At 42.0% G+C, this 15,623-nt stretch overlaps 1 protein-coding gene across 34 annotated transcripts in view; it reads right to left on the bottom strand.

The window, feature by feature from the left end:
• The window catches only part of NRXN1 (neurexin 1), a 650,659-nt gene that overhangs the window by 264,637 nt on the left and 370,399 nt on the right, over positions 1 to 15,623 (bottom strand). For 4 of the 34 annotated variants that reach the window (NM_001198976.2, NM_001397463.1, XM_015278037.4 and 1 more), the window contains exon 1: positions 687 to 1,728. The exons of the other annotated variants lie outside the window; for them this stretch is intronic. In NM_001198976.2, coding sequence (NP_001185905.1) covers positions 687 to 927 — 241 coding nt within the window. In that variant the 5' untranslated portion in view covers positions 928 to 1,728. Of the gene's footprint in view, positions 1 to 686; positions 1,729 to 15,623 lie in introns of those variants that run through there. 34 annotated transcript variants of the gene reach the window in all.

The raw sequence follows: 15,623 nt of genomic DNA, 5'->3' as shown, positions 1-15,623 counted from the left end.
ATAGGTTCGTCTAAGTAGATATGCAAAAAGAAAAACTATAGCAGCGCTGTTTAAAGGACACCGAAGCAGCTTCCCATCACTTCAGAAACTAAGTGCCACAGGACCGTCATTCCTGAGCATTTACACCTGAAAGGAATTTTTTATTTATTTATTTTTAAATCTCCGTCCCTCACCGGACCACGACAGCGGCATTATTTCCCCTTCCGAGCAATGAACCTCTTATTTCCCGATCCCCTGCATAATTAGCTGACCTCTGCCTTAGTTCATCGACTTTCCACCAAGGTAATGAATGGGAAGGACTCGATCCTCGCAGCGCTTTCAGAGGCGCACGGGCTCCCTCCCCGCCCCTCGCTCCCCGCCGGGTCCCCGAGCGCCCGGCCCTGCCCTGCCCCTCTCCGCAGGACACGGCCCCGCCCGCCCCGCTCGTCTGGCACCCCCGGCTTGGGGCAGGGGGCATCGGGGGGCGAGGGCTCTCCCGGCGGGGGGCAGCGGCCGCGGGAGGCGGATGCTCCGCGGCGGAGAGGGTCCGGGGGAAGCAGCGTGGGGACACCGCGGTCCCGGGGGAAGTCCCAGCGCCGGCCCCGGGCTCCTCCCGCCCGCCGACCCCTCGGCTGGAGCAGCGGGACGAGCCCGGCCCGGGCGCCCACCCCGCCCCGCAGGTAACCGAGCGGCGTGTCCGAACCCACCGTGTCCGCCTCGCAAGGAAGCCGGTGACCTGTAGATAGCGATAGGCACTGAATGATGTTTGCTGCTGCCGTGGAAATGGTGAATGTGGTGAGCGCCCAGGCTGGAGGCTCCCCACGCCACCCCAAGGAGGCCGCTGAGCGTGAGCGGGACTATCCAGAGCAGCGCCAGGCGGCCCCCAGCGCTGCCGCCGCTGCCGCCGGCGGGGCCCGGCTCGGGGCTGCCCCTGAGGAACCCCCCCATCCTCGGTGCGCGGCGGCCTCGGGGGGAGCGGCAGCCGCGGCGAAGGAGGCAAACTTTGGGCGGGAGCGCTCGCACACACGCAGCCGGGGCCGTCGGCTCACGGCACCAGGCGAGCCATCTCTTCCCTGCGGGAAAGCTGCCGGGGATCCTTCTCTCCGGGTCTTCTTCTACCCAAAACAATCCGAGACATAGTCAGAGGCAGAGAATCCAGGCAGGTGAGAGCCTTGGCAAAGAGGTGGAAGAGAGGAATAGCCCCGCGCTCACGCAATCGCTAGTTTCAGCTTTCCCGGGGCCGCCGCTCATTAACAATACTCCACAGTTGCAAAGGTTTACGAGAGCGCCAAGCGTTCCCCCATCCTCAGAAATCCGCGGGGTAGCCAACGGTGCCACATTTCAGCTAAGGAAGAAAAAAGGGGATGCCACTCCATCAGCCGGCGCTGGGAAAGCGGAGAAAAATCAAACTGCTGCTCTTCCTTCCATTCATCTCCGAACTGGTGAGCCCCTCGGAGCGGGCTCTCCCGGCGCGCACACGCACACCCGCACGCACACACACACACACACACACACTCACTCACTCACGCACACTCGCACCCAGACAATGAGCGGGCTGCTCCGGCAAGCTCGGCGCTCTGACTACTGACAGTAATACCCGAGGATGTTTTCAGGGAGAATAGTGCACCCTTATGAAAGAAGCTGGGAAAAAAAAAATATATATATATAAAAAAATAATAAAATAACCACGCTCGCGAAGAGCAGGGCTATGCAAATCTGCAGTCTCCAAACAGCAAATCACTGAAGCCTGGATGCAATGCAGAGGACGAGCCTATGTTAAGGAGGGAGGCTGAGTTCAGCTCCCACACAATCGCGCTCCGCTCGGGAGCTGCCAGAAGGCGGCTCGGGCGGTGCGGGCACAACACGGGCGCACGGCCGCCCCGCCGAACGAGGAGAGCTCCCCTGTGGCAACGTCTCAAAACCCCGCTTTCTTCTCAAAAAGAACCATGCCGGGTCTTTTAATTGGCCTAAACTTCACCCATCAGACATCAGGAGACCCTCTGTCTTTTCGAGCAGCGGCTTCGGTTCTCCGCTAATTACACACATGGCGCCTAACAAAGAGTTTCGGCTCGGGAGGGGGGGGGGGGGGGGGGGGGGGTGTTTTGGTTTATTTTATTTCATTTCCCTGCCTTACTCTGCCGCCGACCAGGCTGGAAACGTCCCTGTGCCGATCCTCCCCACCCCACCCCACCCCCGGCTGCGGGGCCCCGCCGCCGCCTCGCCCCCACCGCAACGGGAGGGGCCGCCTCAGCCCCCGCCGCCGCGCGGGGCGATACCGCGCGGAGGAGCGCAGCCCCTGCAGTACCGCACCTGGGCACAACAGGGTGTGAGAGCCACACGCTGCCGCTCCCAGCCTCCCGTAATCCCGTGCCGTGCCTTCGGCGGCATGAGATCATGGGTGCGGATGCGTGAAAGGGAGAGGGCGAGCGGTGGGTGTGAAAATGCCTTTTTTTTTTTTATACGCTTCGCACTCATTTCAAACGCAAACCGCTGCAGTTTCCCGAGGTACTTTCTAATTTGCGCTGATGCGATCCGAAGTTGCAATCCTTACTCAGCCGCGGAGGCTGGAGGAAAGGAAAAGCTTTTCGTCCTGCTCTGCTCAGCCCAGCGCGGGTCGTTCCCCAGGGGTGAGGGGAGAGCCCCCAAACCCCCAGCGGAGCCGAGGGAGCGGCTGCAGCCCCCGCCCTACCCCGAGGGGGTGCACATTTCCACCCCCTGGTTGGAAACATCGCCCGTTTGCAAGTATTGCAGAGCCGCTGAGGCAAATTGTAAAAAGCCTTCATGCAACGATGGAAGCACTCCAGGGAAACAAACAAACGGATGAACCCACCGGCTTAGCACCCAAACCTTTCCCAGGCTTCATGCAAGCGCACGTCTGCCCCGCAAACCCAGCTCCGGCTTGCAAAACGGAAAGGCAGCTGATAAGAAACTCAGGGACTTCTCCCACCTGTGCCTTTGTGAAACCTTTGTGCAAAAGGAATGAGAATCTTGCATTTCCAACCTATCAGCTTGCAACTGCTGTGCACTGTCACGTCTCCAAAAACAAAACAAAACAAAACAAAAAAAACCCACCAAAACAATCGACCAACCAACATCAAAACCCCACTAAAACAGTTCATAGTATAAAAAGAAAATCCAATACAATAAAATCTCTCAAATAATTCCTCAAAGAAACACAGCCTAGAGTTGCCAAGCTCCGCCACAAAGTCTATTTCCTGTTCCTGCAAGTAACGTACATTACGAAACTTACCCATAAATACTACTGTTTTCTATCAATCCAACTCAGAAAACAAAATATTTCAGTCACTGGAACCAGGTTTTCAGTAAACTGTTGACAGGTTGCTTTAGAAGCATGCGGTAGTTAACTGACTGTTCTTAATGATAGTAGACAGCCTACCGATATTTTGAAAGACATAACACTTCCCTGCAATAGGAAGCCGTAGTGCCAACCGTGTAACAATACAGTTGGCACAATGAATCTCAGCTGGCAAATCCTCCCTAGGCCATCTCCTTCTTGGCCCTTTTAAGGCCCCCATCATGAGCTCTGTTCTGCTACTGCTCAGTGGGAGTTTCCCTTTTGGCATCCAGGAAAGCAGGGCTGGACCTTCGTCGTGGGGTTCCTGTTAGTTGTAGCCTTACAACAGATCTTTGTACAGATCCCTTCAAGCTGAGCTTAGTTTGTTCAACTAAAATCCATACTTTGGTGTTGATACAACTGTAGGTCTTTGTATTCTTTGTCTTGTCAGTTATGGCCCAAGTGCCTTCATCTAAGTTTTTACTCCATCTGTTACCTTCATCATGGAGGCCTACCTAAAGTACTTAAATGCCAAGGACAGATGAATAAAATGTTTACATATTTCAGAAGTACTTTATTTAATATTTAATTGAAGATAAAAAGAGTGTTTAAGTGCTCACATTATTAAATGTATACTATTTACGCAGTGCACGCACGTAACCACCACTAAAGTTCCTAGTTCAGATTTCTGCTTGGAGACCACCTAGAACAGCTCTTTTTTCTTTTCATCCAATACATTGTATATTTGGAAAAAGATATTCTCCAGAAGAGAGGTGATACATTGGAACAATCTGCCCAGGGAGGTGGTGGAGTCATCGTAGGAACCACGGAGATGTGGCGCCGAGGGACATAGCAGCGGAAATGGTAGGGATGGGTTAGCAGTTGGACATATTGATCTTAATGGTCTTTTCCAACCTTAATGTTTCTATAACTCCTTGATTATTTTTAGGTGCTACATGATGTTAAATGCCATTTAGGGGCTTCTAAATCGGTGGATTATTTTGCTGCTGAGGACACAAAAAGCCATCTCCACAACCCTACTTAGGCATCTTATTTAGTTACTTGGTGAAAATGTGAATGGGGAGGCACATGCCTAAGTAGGCATCCCTTTCTGGATCTGGCTCCTATATGTGCTAATTTTAACGTACTCTCTAATTTTAATGACATCTGGCATTTTCCTGGCTCTGCACTCTGAACCACGGAAAGAAACGAGGAGACTATCCAAGTTTCAAGGAAATGAAGGATCTAATGCAGTACATGGGTGAGAAATGGGGAGAAATATTTTGTGGAAAATAGCACAAGAAGATTGAAAATGGAAAGGATAACAAACCGAAAAGGAGGTTGAAGAATTAAGTGTGCATGAAAGTAAAAGAAGGATGGGAACAGAAAAGCAAAAGACGGAAATGTGAGGAAATAAAATCCTATCTTGATTGGGTTTTGGCTTTTTTTTTTTTTTTTTTTTTTTTTTTTTTTTTTTTTTTAACAAGCACTTCTTTCTAATTTGAAGCAAATCTTGGTGGTAAGATACTTCTGGTCTTTTCATGTTTTATTTAAAACTCTTAATTGGGAGCCTTAGCACTCAGAGTTAAGCTTTTTAATGAAAAGTAAAAGTTGAAAGCATCTGCAAGTAAACATTACGAAAACCAATGGTAAGCACCATTTTCTTATTTAAAATACTTGCTTTTTTACCCCCTGCTGACATAAAGAGTGAGTATGAATCTCTGATAGCTGAGGACTAGTTGAAGTTGAAATAATCTGACTGCAGTTCCCAAGGGCACAGAATTGTGTATCCACCACGATCAGCACTGCGGTATCAGGCTGTGAAGGCCTCACCCCAAGAAGGAAGAAGGGGAACAGAAAGGCAGTAGTAAACGGAGTTTGTGTAAACAAATAAATGTCCTATTAGAGGCACAGCAAATAAGCTGTGACAATAAGCTACAGTGATCACACGGTAGTTTTCAGTATTTTGGAAATGTGCCCAAACCTTAGCTCAGTGAAGCTAATTTAATGGAGTTGTTTTAACCTCATTTAACACTTACCCTATGCAGGTCACATTGATTGTAAATGTGACTTTTAATCAAGTTATCTCTACCAAGTGCTCTATTAATACCAGTAGCTGCCTAGGTTTATGAGCAAGAATATCCTTAATTGTAAAAACACATCTTTTCCTCGTTTCTTCTACTGAGCTATGCCATTATCCTATAAATGCCAAATGCTCCCAACTAAGACTTACAAAAACAGAATGACTACTTCCACGAGTATAATTTACGTTATTTCACTGAATAAAATGGGCTGTTTCTTACTAGTACAACTTTAAGTGCCTACATCCTGATTCTTGTCAATATAGTTACATCAGTTAAGATAAACAACTTGGCGACACCAGCAAAGCTTCAGCGCAGACCGTGCCTTAGGCTAGCAGAAGTTGTCAGTTAAATTCAGGACTCCTTTAGGTTAAGTGCCTTCTTATATAACCAGACTTCTTTGCCCATCTCTGTTCACCAGAGATGAAATCCCACACTTTATACTGCAACATCTATGCATAAACTTCTGAAGCTCAAATATGTGTAGCAAATTCAGACAGAAAAAAAGCTCTAGAAGCATGTGTTTGTATTACAGAGAATGCTGTTCAATGAACGCTCTAACACATTTCCTGTGTTTTCCTACTGTAGCTTTTCTCTGCTGCTATGTATGGAATCACATTTCATTTCAAAACTTATGGAAACTGTGATTGCAATTAAGCAGGAAAGAATTTATGTTCGTATGTCTGACAGACAGTAACTTAGAGGAGAAAATGTGGAAGCTATCAGGTTTAACCGATCAGCACTTACTGCTATAAACTCTGATGACTTTCAAGACCTATAGCCAGGATCTTCCAACACTACAGATGTCTGATTTTCCATTGGAAGTGTTTATTTTCCTCTTTTAAACAGGAGAAAGTGCTTATTTTAAAAGCCGATGAATTGCAAGATACAGAATTCAGGCCTGTCACCAGGGAATAAGAATCACAGCCAGTTTGTGTCCTAAACTCATGTAATTTAGGGAAAGGGCAGAAACCCTTTACTTTGGAAAGGAAGCCAATACAGTTTATCATGTGAACTACTCAGAGACTTGGAAAGTAAAAACATAATTCTAGGAGAGATATATGGAGTATTTGTGTAGTCATAAAATATATAGAAAATCCAACATTTGGTGATTATCTAGCTTTTCTATTTTTTCCTTTTTATAGATAAATTATATTAAAAAGTTGACAATGAAAACACTTAGTTTGCTTTCTTTGTAATGTGGGTATTTTCTCTCTATGTATTGTAAAAAAATAAATCCCTCCACAGCTAATAAGTCTTTCTGTCCATCCAAATAAGCTTAAATCTTCATATTAAATGTTTCTTGACTCTGCATGAATAAAGAGAGCAATAATCTCTTTCTATTCCTTGTTGTCAGAAGCAAGCTGATTTTGTTTCTTCCTACTGAAACCACTCATAAGCCACATCCTTTCAGTTTAGGATAAAAGGGAGTGGTTGGAGAACATTTTCTAACATGGAGCTGACTCTGAAAGGAAGCTCCCTCTTGGTTTGAAATCACTGTGGTTGGTCCATCAGTCTGCAGGGCACTTTGCCAAGTCCATGCACTGTTGCTTGCATTAGCCCTGCTTTGACTTGCCTTCAGGAGGATAGCTCATTTTCCACTGGAGTTGACTATTGCTGGCTGCCCATGCTGCAGTGCCATTCAACTTCGTGTTTTCTTTTTTTGGTCCAAATTTGCACAAATGCTGCTAACACTTTGTCTAGGTTCCCCTTTTCATTCCAATACAAAGCCATGGGAATTAAGGCCAAATCCACGTGTATATACATGGAGGCATTTAAGAGATTCATTGCCCTGTATAAAGCAGGGCAGGCTGTACTCAGATTCTCTCCGGACTATCACACTAGCTCTTAATTCCATGGGCAATTAGATGGCTGCAGAACCTGCAGAAGTATCCCTGATTTCTACCAGTGCTGCCGCAGGAATTGGCACTGCATTGTTGCAGGACAGGGAGATCCTTGACTGCAGCTTAAATGTTACTAATTGGAAGTCAGCAAATGCTCCGGACAGGGACAAAAACCAAACAACCAAAACCAAAACAACAAAAACCAAACAACAACAAAACCCACTCTAAAACAAGTTCCAAATCAGTCATCGTGATATTTGATGAGATCAGTGGCAGATGCCAGTAACAGAATCCAGAGTGGTGCACTTCTGTGTCCAGTAGAGCATACAAAGAATAAGTGAAACATACTTGTTTATAAAGATCTTCATAAATAGGAGAAGTCCGTGTTTTGGGTTGTTGTGTAGCTCCTGTTATGATTTACATAACAGCTGGGATAGTAAGTGCCATATCAGGACCAAGCTAAAACTAAACTCCAATGGCCCTAAGATGGGAAATTGAATTTGAAGAGCTTGCAGTAGAAAGCCTTTTCTTTGGTGGGAAGCCTACAGGTACCAGGGAGAGACCTAAATGATGGAATGCCTGAAGCTAAGAACAGTCAGGAGACATGGTCTTATTACAGCAGGCCCAGAGGAGAGCCACAGGGATGATCACAGGGGTAGAACAGCTCCTCTATGAAGAAAGGCTGAGAAAGCTAGGCTTGTTAGCCTGAAGAAGAGAAAGCTACAGGGAGACCTATTGTGGCCTTCCAGTATTTACAGGGAGCCTGCAGGAGAGTTGGAGAGGTACTCTTTATCAGGGTGGGTGCACAGTGGTAGGAAAAGGCATAAGACTTTTAAACTAAGAGAGTAGATCTAGATTGCATATTAAGAAGAAATTGTTTACTTGGAAGATGTTTAGATACTAAACCAAGTTGCTCAGAGAAGCTGTGGATGCCCACATGTGGAAGCTATCGAGGCCAGGTTGGATGGGACTTTAGGCAGCCTGATCCAGTGGGAGGTGATCCTGCTCAAAGCAGGGGGCTGCAACTGGATGGTCTGTGAGATCCTTCCCAACTCAAAACACTGTATTATTTTATGAATACATTCTTAAGCATATTTTCCTGACGTGATTTCTAAGGTGTCTCCCATTCTGGTTCATGATTATTTCTCCTATCCTTCTAGTCCTTGGAAAAGATGATGTACAGTAGAGTCCCACCCACTGCCTTCCCTGAACATATTTGTCCTGTAACAATTTTAACAGAGAAAGAAAATGGTAAGGAACATCTTGCTATCATTCTGTCCACTCATCAACACACTGCTTCAGATCCCAGACAGCTCTACTGTTACAGATTAGACGTAGACACACAGTCCAGTCAGAAGCAGAATTCTAAGAGGACACCATTAACTTTTGGCATTCACAACTTTAAAATGTCCAAATATTTGTTTAGCTTTAAGCCTTTTGTTTGTTTTAAAGAAAATGCATCACCATTCTGCAGAAACTGTGTTTGTAGTGCCAAGCAAATGTCTGTAGCTGAGTTATGAACCTCTGAACATGCAGGTTGAAAATGGAAATGCTGACAATCTTAAATGCAGTGGCAAAAATACTGTCACTACAATAATCCTTGTAATCTAATATATTAGCCCTGGGGGAATGCAGAATTCAATTGCTGGTCTTAGACAGCCTTTCTGAGGCTCAATTCAAATCGCATAATTATTCTATATCCTTCAAGTTCTTTAAAATACATTCCAAATGCAGTATTGTACATTCCAAAATATTTATTCTTCAGAGATTGATTTGACTTTTTTTTCCTCCCGCTTTAAAGAGAGATATATGACCTCAGAGGCATGCGAAAAATCATTAATAAAGTTTACAACGTGTGACGCTCTTTTGTATGTGAAAGACTTACTTTCTTCCAGATTTTCTCAGTTATGTTGCCAAGATGATTCCCCCAGGGAGCCATGTGTTTATCTTGACAGGTGTCAGTGAGATCTGCGGAGTCTCAGTGGAATTGTTACTGGTTGCTTTGAGGTACAGTAGAAAACATTAAGTCTGCAAACTAATGAACTTAGCTTATTACATTCTAAATAAAATAAACCACAGACTAACCTGGATTACTCTGCTAATGTCTTTCTAATGAAGCTTTTATTGGGCATATGGTGTGGTCTTGCTATTTTCTTCATCTAGCTAGCACAAGCAAAACCTCAAAATAAAACCTACACGTTCCTTTTCCGTTGTATCAAAAACTCACTATGATAATTATTTTCCAATTGCTATTTTGCTAGCATAAGCTTTGATTAACTTACAAGACTAAATGGATAAAACAAATTAAAAAAAATCAGATAATTATAAGAAACAGGAATCACTGTTAGTAGAAGAGGAAAACACAACTACTTCTGTTATGAGGGGAAAAATATAAACCGCAACTGCTAAGTTTTAATTACTTCAAAATGCATTCCGTGACCTGTCCTGACAATGGCAGAGAATCACTAACTAAACGCTCTCACTTCTGAAGTTAAATTATCATTCCTTAGCTACAGTCTATTAGCATTTTCCAGCCCTGAGCTGTAACATGTCATAATTTCATAATGCACATTAGAAGCAATTAAAACAATAGGTGCTTTAACAGAAAAAAATGAGTTCTAAGCAAAGTGAAACATGATAGCATAATTTCCAGCCAGCTATGCCTTTTGTTTCTATTATCGCTTGCTGTCTCTCTGTGTACGTACGAGATCAGAACACAAGGAAAGACACTCTTTAGTTACATTCATCTTCTGGGAGTGCACTGCTGAATTTAGGTATAAGCTTATACCAGCAATCCGAAGAACAGAAAAACCACATATGTCTTCAGCTTTGATTTACTGTTTCAAATCCTTAATTTCATTTTTCTGTTTCCCACATACACTTTTGCTTTGCTTCCATATTTTCAGAAGCCCATTTGAGACAAAATAGCCCAAGCTCCCTCCTCCCTTTATTTACTTCAACAACAAATTAACAGTCAAGTTTTCACAGAGGATAAGAAAATAGATACAGTGAAAACAGAGGGAGAACACAGTTTTTCTTTTCTTCAGCACCAGCAGCCAGAAACAGTATGAAAGCAATGGATCATGAAGAAAAGCAATTTCCTACTTCAGGGATTAAGCAATGCCCTCTTTTGTAATGTTAAACGAAAGTTCTAGCTATTTTTTTTTTTCCAAGTAATACTGATTTCTTTTTTTTTTCCCAATCTAAATAAATAGTCACCAGAGAAGCTCCAGCAGCCTCAGACACATCACTTCCTAGCCAATCAATAGCACAGATAAAACCCTTCACGTTGCACTTCTTTGAGCGGGACTATTGGTAGCACAAGAAAAATTAAGCTGCTACACAAGCCAAAGATAATTAATTTAACGAGGGAGAATATCCGGTGATACATGTGTCCTGTTCTTTTCCTAATGACAACGATAGGTGATTTTAATAGAGAAAACACAGATAATTTGGTTGAAGTATTCAAATGAAGGCAGGTACCCATACAGTACTGTCACAGTACATTTCGCATCCAGTGGCACCATAAAATTAACTAGTTCTGTGATGATACACTGCTAGGCTATCAGGTGATATACTATATATACCTGTAACATCCTTCTTTACCCTTTGATAGTATGGATAAGATGGAAGTCCTATAGCTGCTTCTGTCACAGACTTCGGGCAACCTTGGGCAGATCACTACAAGCCATTAGCCACTTAATAGCTAATTGACAAGCCAAGTCAATGTTATCAGTCATAAGGATAAAGATTATTTGCATGAGTAAGGCTTGGCAGAATTATAACCTTACCACCAATGCTGAAAGGTTTCAGTTGCTTTCATCTTCAAGCATTATTAAACAGTGCATTGCAGGATTAAGTCTTCTGCACATATGAACTTGTAACTATAAACCTCTAACGAACATTCAGTGTGGAATTAGAGCCAATACTGTGCTTAAAGCACTTTGAGATCACTTTGTAATAAATGCCAATGTTTGGAATAATTATAGATGCGTGGGCCTTCCTCAGTTCTTACACAGACAAATGGGAATCCTGTGTATATTTGATCATCTTTGCTTAAGGGGACAGGTTGCACGGGGAAGGATGATCACTGTAAGTTGGCTTTGTAGGACCAAATCTGTTCTCCTTAGCATATATGCAAGTAATACTTGCAACTGCAAAGAGAAGGGAAACAGAATATCATTTAACTCATGCCCGTGTCTTGTTTTTTAATGAATTAAACATTTTCTTAGCTAAAATAAGGCAACCGTTACATCATTAAAATGAAGAGTCACAACCAACTTATCTTTTAAAACCAGGTTATGGCAGGAAAGAAAATGCAAGGCTTCTCAGCTGACACTTTATGGCTCTATCAAAACTTGCCTAATTTTGCCTGCTTGTTTCAGTGCATAATAAGAGGTGCAATCAGAAAAAAAAAATACATGATGCATACATATTTCTAGAGACTTAGAAAGCTAGCAGCTTTCTTTCAACATTCTTGGATTTAGTTTTGATTCTCAGAAGGACACACAGGTCTGAAACACATTCTTTAAATCTTTGCACATGCAAAGACTATTATAAATTTCAGTATAAAGTATGGGTGTATGGGTGTATTGCTGGCCATCTTTGCTTACGTAGTTCAGCATTATTGCCCAGAAAACCTTAGGGGCATAATACATACTGGCTTTTCATTAGGAAGTTTTCAAAAACCACCACGTTGAACCACTAGCCTATAATAGCTCTTCCAGATTTAACAGGATGTCAGTTCCTGGAGCTGTTTTTTCTTTGATGCGCACTGAGTACTGCCAGTAATTTTAATCAGCATTATGCCATACACTGGAGGAAGACAATGCATAATATGAATTATCATGGTTTTTCCATATCCCTGCCTCTTGCAGCAGTGTTGTTTTGTTAGTGCAGTTTGTACTGCACACGCTACTGATTTGTGGTTGCTTTGTTTAAAAAAGCTTGCTAATAGTCTTTCTCACGCAGATATATCAAAGTGCTTTGCAAAGCATTGAGTAGAGCAACAAAGACCTTCTAGTGAAACTTTTCTCCATTTACAACAAGATCTCAAATTATTTGTACTGAGAAATAAAGAATACATATTAGAAAAATCAATGCATCACATTTTAAAAAATTATTTTATTTTGAAAATCATGCTCCCTTTCATCACTATATTTTTTAGCTGGCACTGAACACATTTTCTCCCAATTGCTTTTCAGAACTGCCTCTAAACTCAAAACTAGATAATTGCTATAGCTGAAAATCAGTGCACTTTACTCCATAAAACTCCTACTCTGAGTAATACACTGCAAGCCTTCACCTCATCCTCACTCAATTCCTACTGAAGAAGCACAAAGTACTGAAGGAAGGTTAAATGTTTAGATATAAGCTTACAATGCTTGTTATTGAGTGTGTTTATGTGGCTCCTGTAAGCTGGCTTTAATGAAAATATAATCTTTTTTATGAGAAATATGAATCAGTGTTGCTACATTTGAACTAAAAGTATTGGTGGTAAAGCTCAGTGTGAGATGGGGACACACTACCCGTATCAGTTTAGATGGCCAGATATAAACCCTCTCTGTCAAGAGCCTAATGCAGATACACTGTGCGCGTGGGGTATGCTAACAGGACACATGCTGTACAGTTGGTTGCATGAAAAGTTGATGTAACGTGCCTTTGGTCCTATAACCTAATAGAAAGCTTGGGACCAAGACCCCTGTTTCTTGCTTTCCCACTGCAGCATTTTTGCTTGTGTTATACAACACAACAACTAACCCTGTTTTGGCTAAGAGAACTTCCCCACTAGAATTACAGTCACATAAGAGGTTTATGAATTAGAGCATACGTGACATGGTCCTGCATTCTTTCAGGCTCTGGTATGTATGTTCTGGTAGAAGCCACAAAATGAAAGTTGAAGGGCAGGATGTTGGGTGGTTTTAGCCAATGACCTGAATGGAACTGACAGGTGACAAGGACCTGGACACAATCTCAGTGCTAAAAACATTCCAACATAATCAATGGGAGCTCTGAATTATTAGAAACTATTCTTTATTCTCACCTACTTCATACTAATGATCAATTTATTGTTAATGCAAAAAGAGATTTAGAACAATGTTTATGCCATTAAAATAAATATCCATTAGATATACCGTACATCCTCCAACTACATTTCCTTCTTGTGGAATTCTGCCAGAAAATTGGATCTATATATGGCATAATATAATTACACTTAACTGATAATGAGCTATTGAACAGGGGGAAACAGCTTACAATATTGAAAACTTCTGAAATTACTTCTCAAGTGAAAAAGGGCTTCAAATTATGCAATCTACTGTATGAAACTGTTTTTTGGTATGTAAAATGTATCATTAGTTAGTGTTTCTTTTTTTTTTTTTTCCTTCCTTCAAAGGACATTTATAATGTGTAAGCAATACAGCAAAGGCTTTCTTCCACTGAAGAAACTCAGAGATAAGCAGATTCACAAGATTAGCTTTTCAGAAAGAAAATTCTAGTTACACATTTGAAGAAGTTTGCTTCTTCCTTTACAGTACTGTTACGAGTTGGGAAAATGCTGAACATAGAAATAAGTAGCAGCAGGGAATTCCTGCACTACTATTCAATGCAGACCCACACAGTAAACAACAGTTAGTTTTTTTGCTAATTTATTTAGAATATCTAATCTGATCCCTTCACAGGAAAAGGACAAACTGTTGTACCACTAAGGTTCTTGGTTACAACAATAAGATCAACGGATATCACAGAAACGTCTAGCCATAAATTCATAAGCTTCATTAGGAATTTTTCTGACCTATCTGAAAATAAACATAAGGACTGAGAAAACCCAGGGCTTTAACACAAGCTTGGACATTATCCTCTTGATATTATCCTTTTGGATGGAATTTCCAGTGGTTGGTGCATAGCACAAGAACACTCCTAAACTACTGAATTCTTATCACTGATACCTTCTTGTGGTAAACAACAGATGTATTTTTCTTCAAGATGAAGACTTTTTTTTCCTGTACATTTTCAATCAGTAAATCTTCAATAAGTCTTCACCTAATAGATATTTGGGAGGGTAAAACAATCAGTACTTGTTTAGTTTTTAATGCCTGGTTTTAGTGAGTGCCTCCATGCATGAATGTAGCTCAGGGTGACACTGTGAGTTGGCATCTGCTCACAGCATATTGGAATGTGCAAACACAAGCATAGCCTGCAAAAATATGAAGTAATTCTTCCCCTCAACTCAGCATTAATAAAACCTCAGCAGGAATACCAGGGACAATTTTGGATATCACACTCCAGGAAGACATGAGCCAATTGAGAGAACAGTGAGGAGAGCAACATGACCAGAGTCCAGAGAAGACGAGCTGTGCTATAGCTTGAAAGGATTGAGAAAAAGAGGAGACAACTGAGAGGGAACACGATAATAGCATTCAAATATATAAAAGGTGGTTTCAAAAGAATAAGGAAATAACTTGTTCTCAATAACGATAATGGATAGGACAAAAAGATATGTGCTATATTGCAGCAATTAAGATTCAGGGTAGATATTATGAAAGCCTCCACAGTAAGGATAGGGAAGCGGCATAAAAGATTGCCTACAAGATGGTAAAATCTCCAATGATAAAATTATTTCGGAACATCTTAGACATAAGTCTTTCTAGAACTGCTCAAATATAACTGATACTCTTTTGTGACCAGTATGACATCCTTCAGTCCTGTTCATTTTTGTATTTCTATGGATAAGACTCCTGTCTGCAATCATTTGCACTGTAAATTGTTACACTGGAGAAATGAAAATATTTTCCTCCAGGCCTCCCGTTCACCACCTCTGCGGAGGTGAAAAAATAAGAGTATATTTCTTATCAATATCCTCTTTTTCCCTATAGATGATATTACTAGAGATGACAGGCCTATTTGTCAGTTTGAAGCAGTTCTTAGAAAACAAACAATGAGAAGAACAAACCTTATCTAGACCTACAGAAGAGAAATGAATTGGAAAGAGAATACTACCTCACCTTAATTTTCTTTTCTAGATCACAAGCAAAACAAATGAATTCAAGAAAGAAGAAAATGCATCAAGCACAAAGATTGTAGGCGTGTAGAAAAGAAAGGAAGCTGCATCATGCACTTTTAGTTTGAGAAGCTATATTTGAACATATACCTGACATATACATTTGTGTATATGTATTCATGTCACTTTTTAACACTAACAAAAACTGCGTGACTAGACCTTGCTTTCCAAGACTGGACTGTATTATTTTCTATGACTTGTAAAAAGGCTGCATGTTCATGTTTGATAAATTACACACATGAAATTAAATACTCTCAGGCTCTTAGACTCAGTGGGCTGAAGAATATTTGTTAAATAGTTGTTTTCATGGATTTTAACCTTCAATCATATTGATTGGAAAAATTTCAGCTTCAAACCTTTTAATT

Source organism: Gallus gallus, chromosome 3, assembly GCF_016699485.2.
Source record: "Gallus gallus isolate bGalGal1 chromosome 3, bGalGal1.mat.broiler.GRCg7b, whole genome shotgun sequence".
NCBI classification, from domain to species: domain Eukaryota; kingdom Metazoa; phylum Chordata; class Aves; order Galliformes; family Phasianidae; genus Gallus; species Gallus gallus.
Note: the sequence above shows the minus strand (reverse complement) of the source record. Positions and strands in the feature narration are given on the sequence as shown.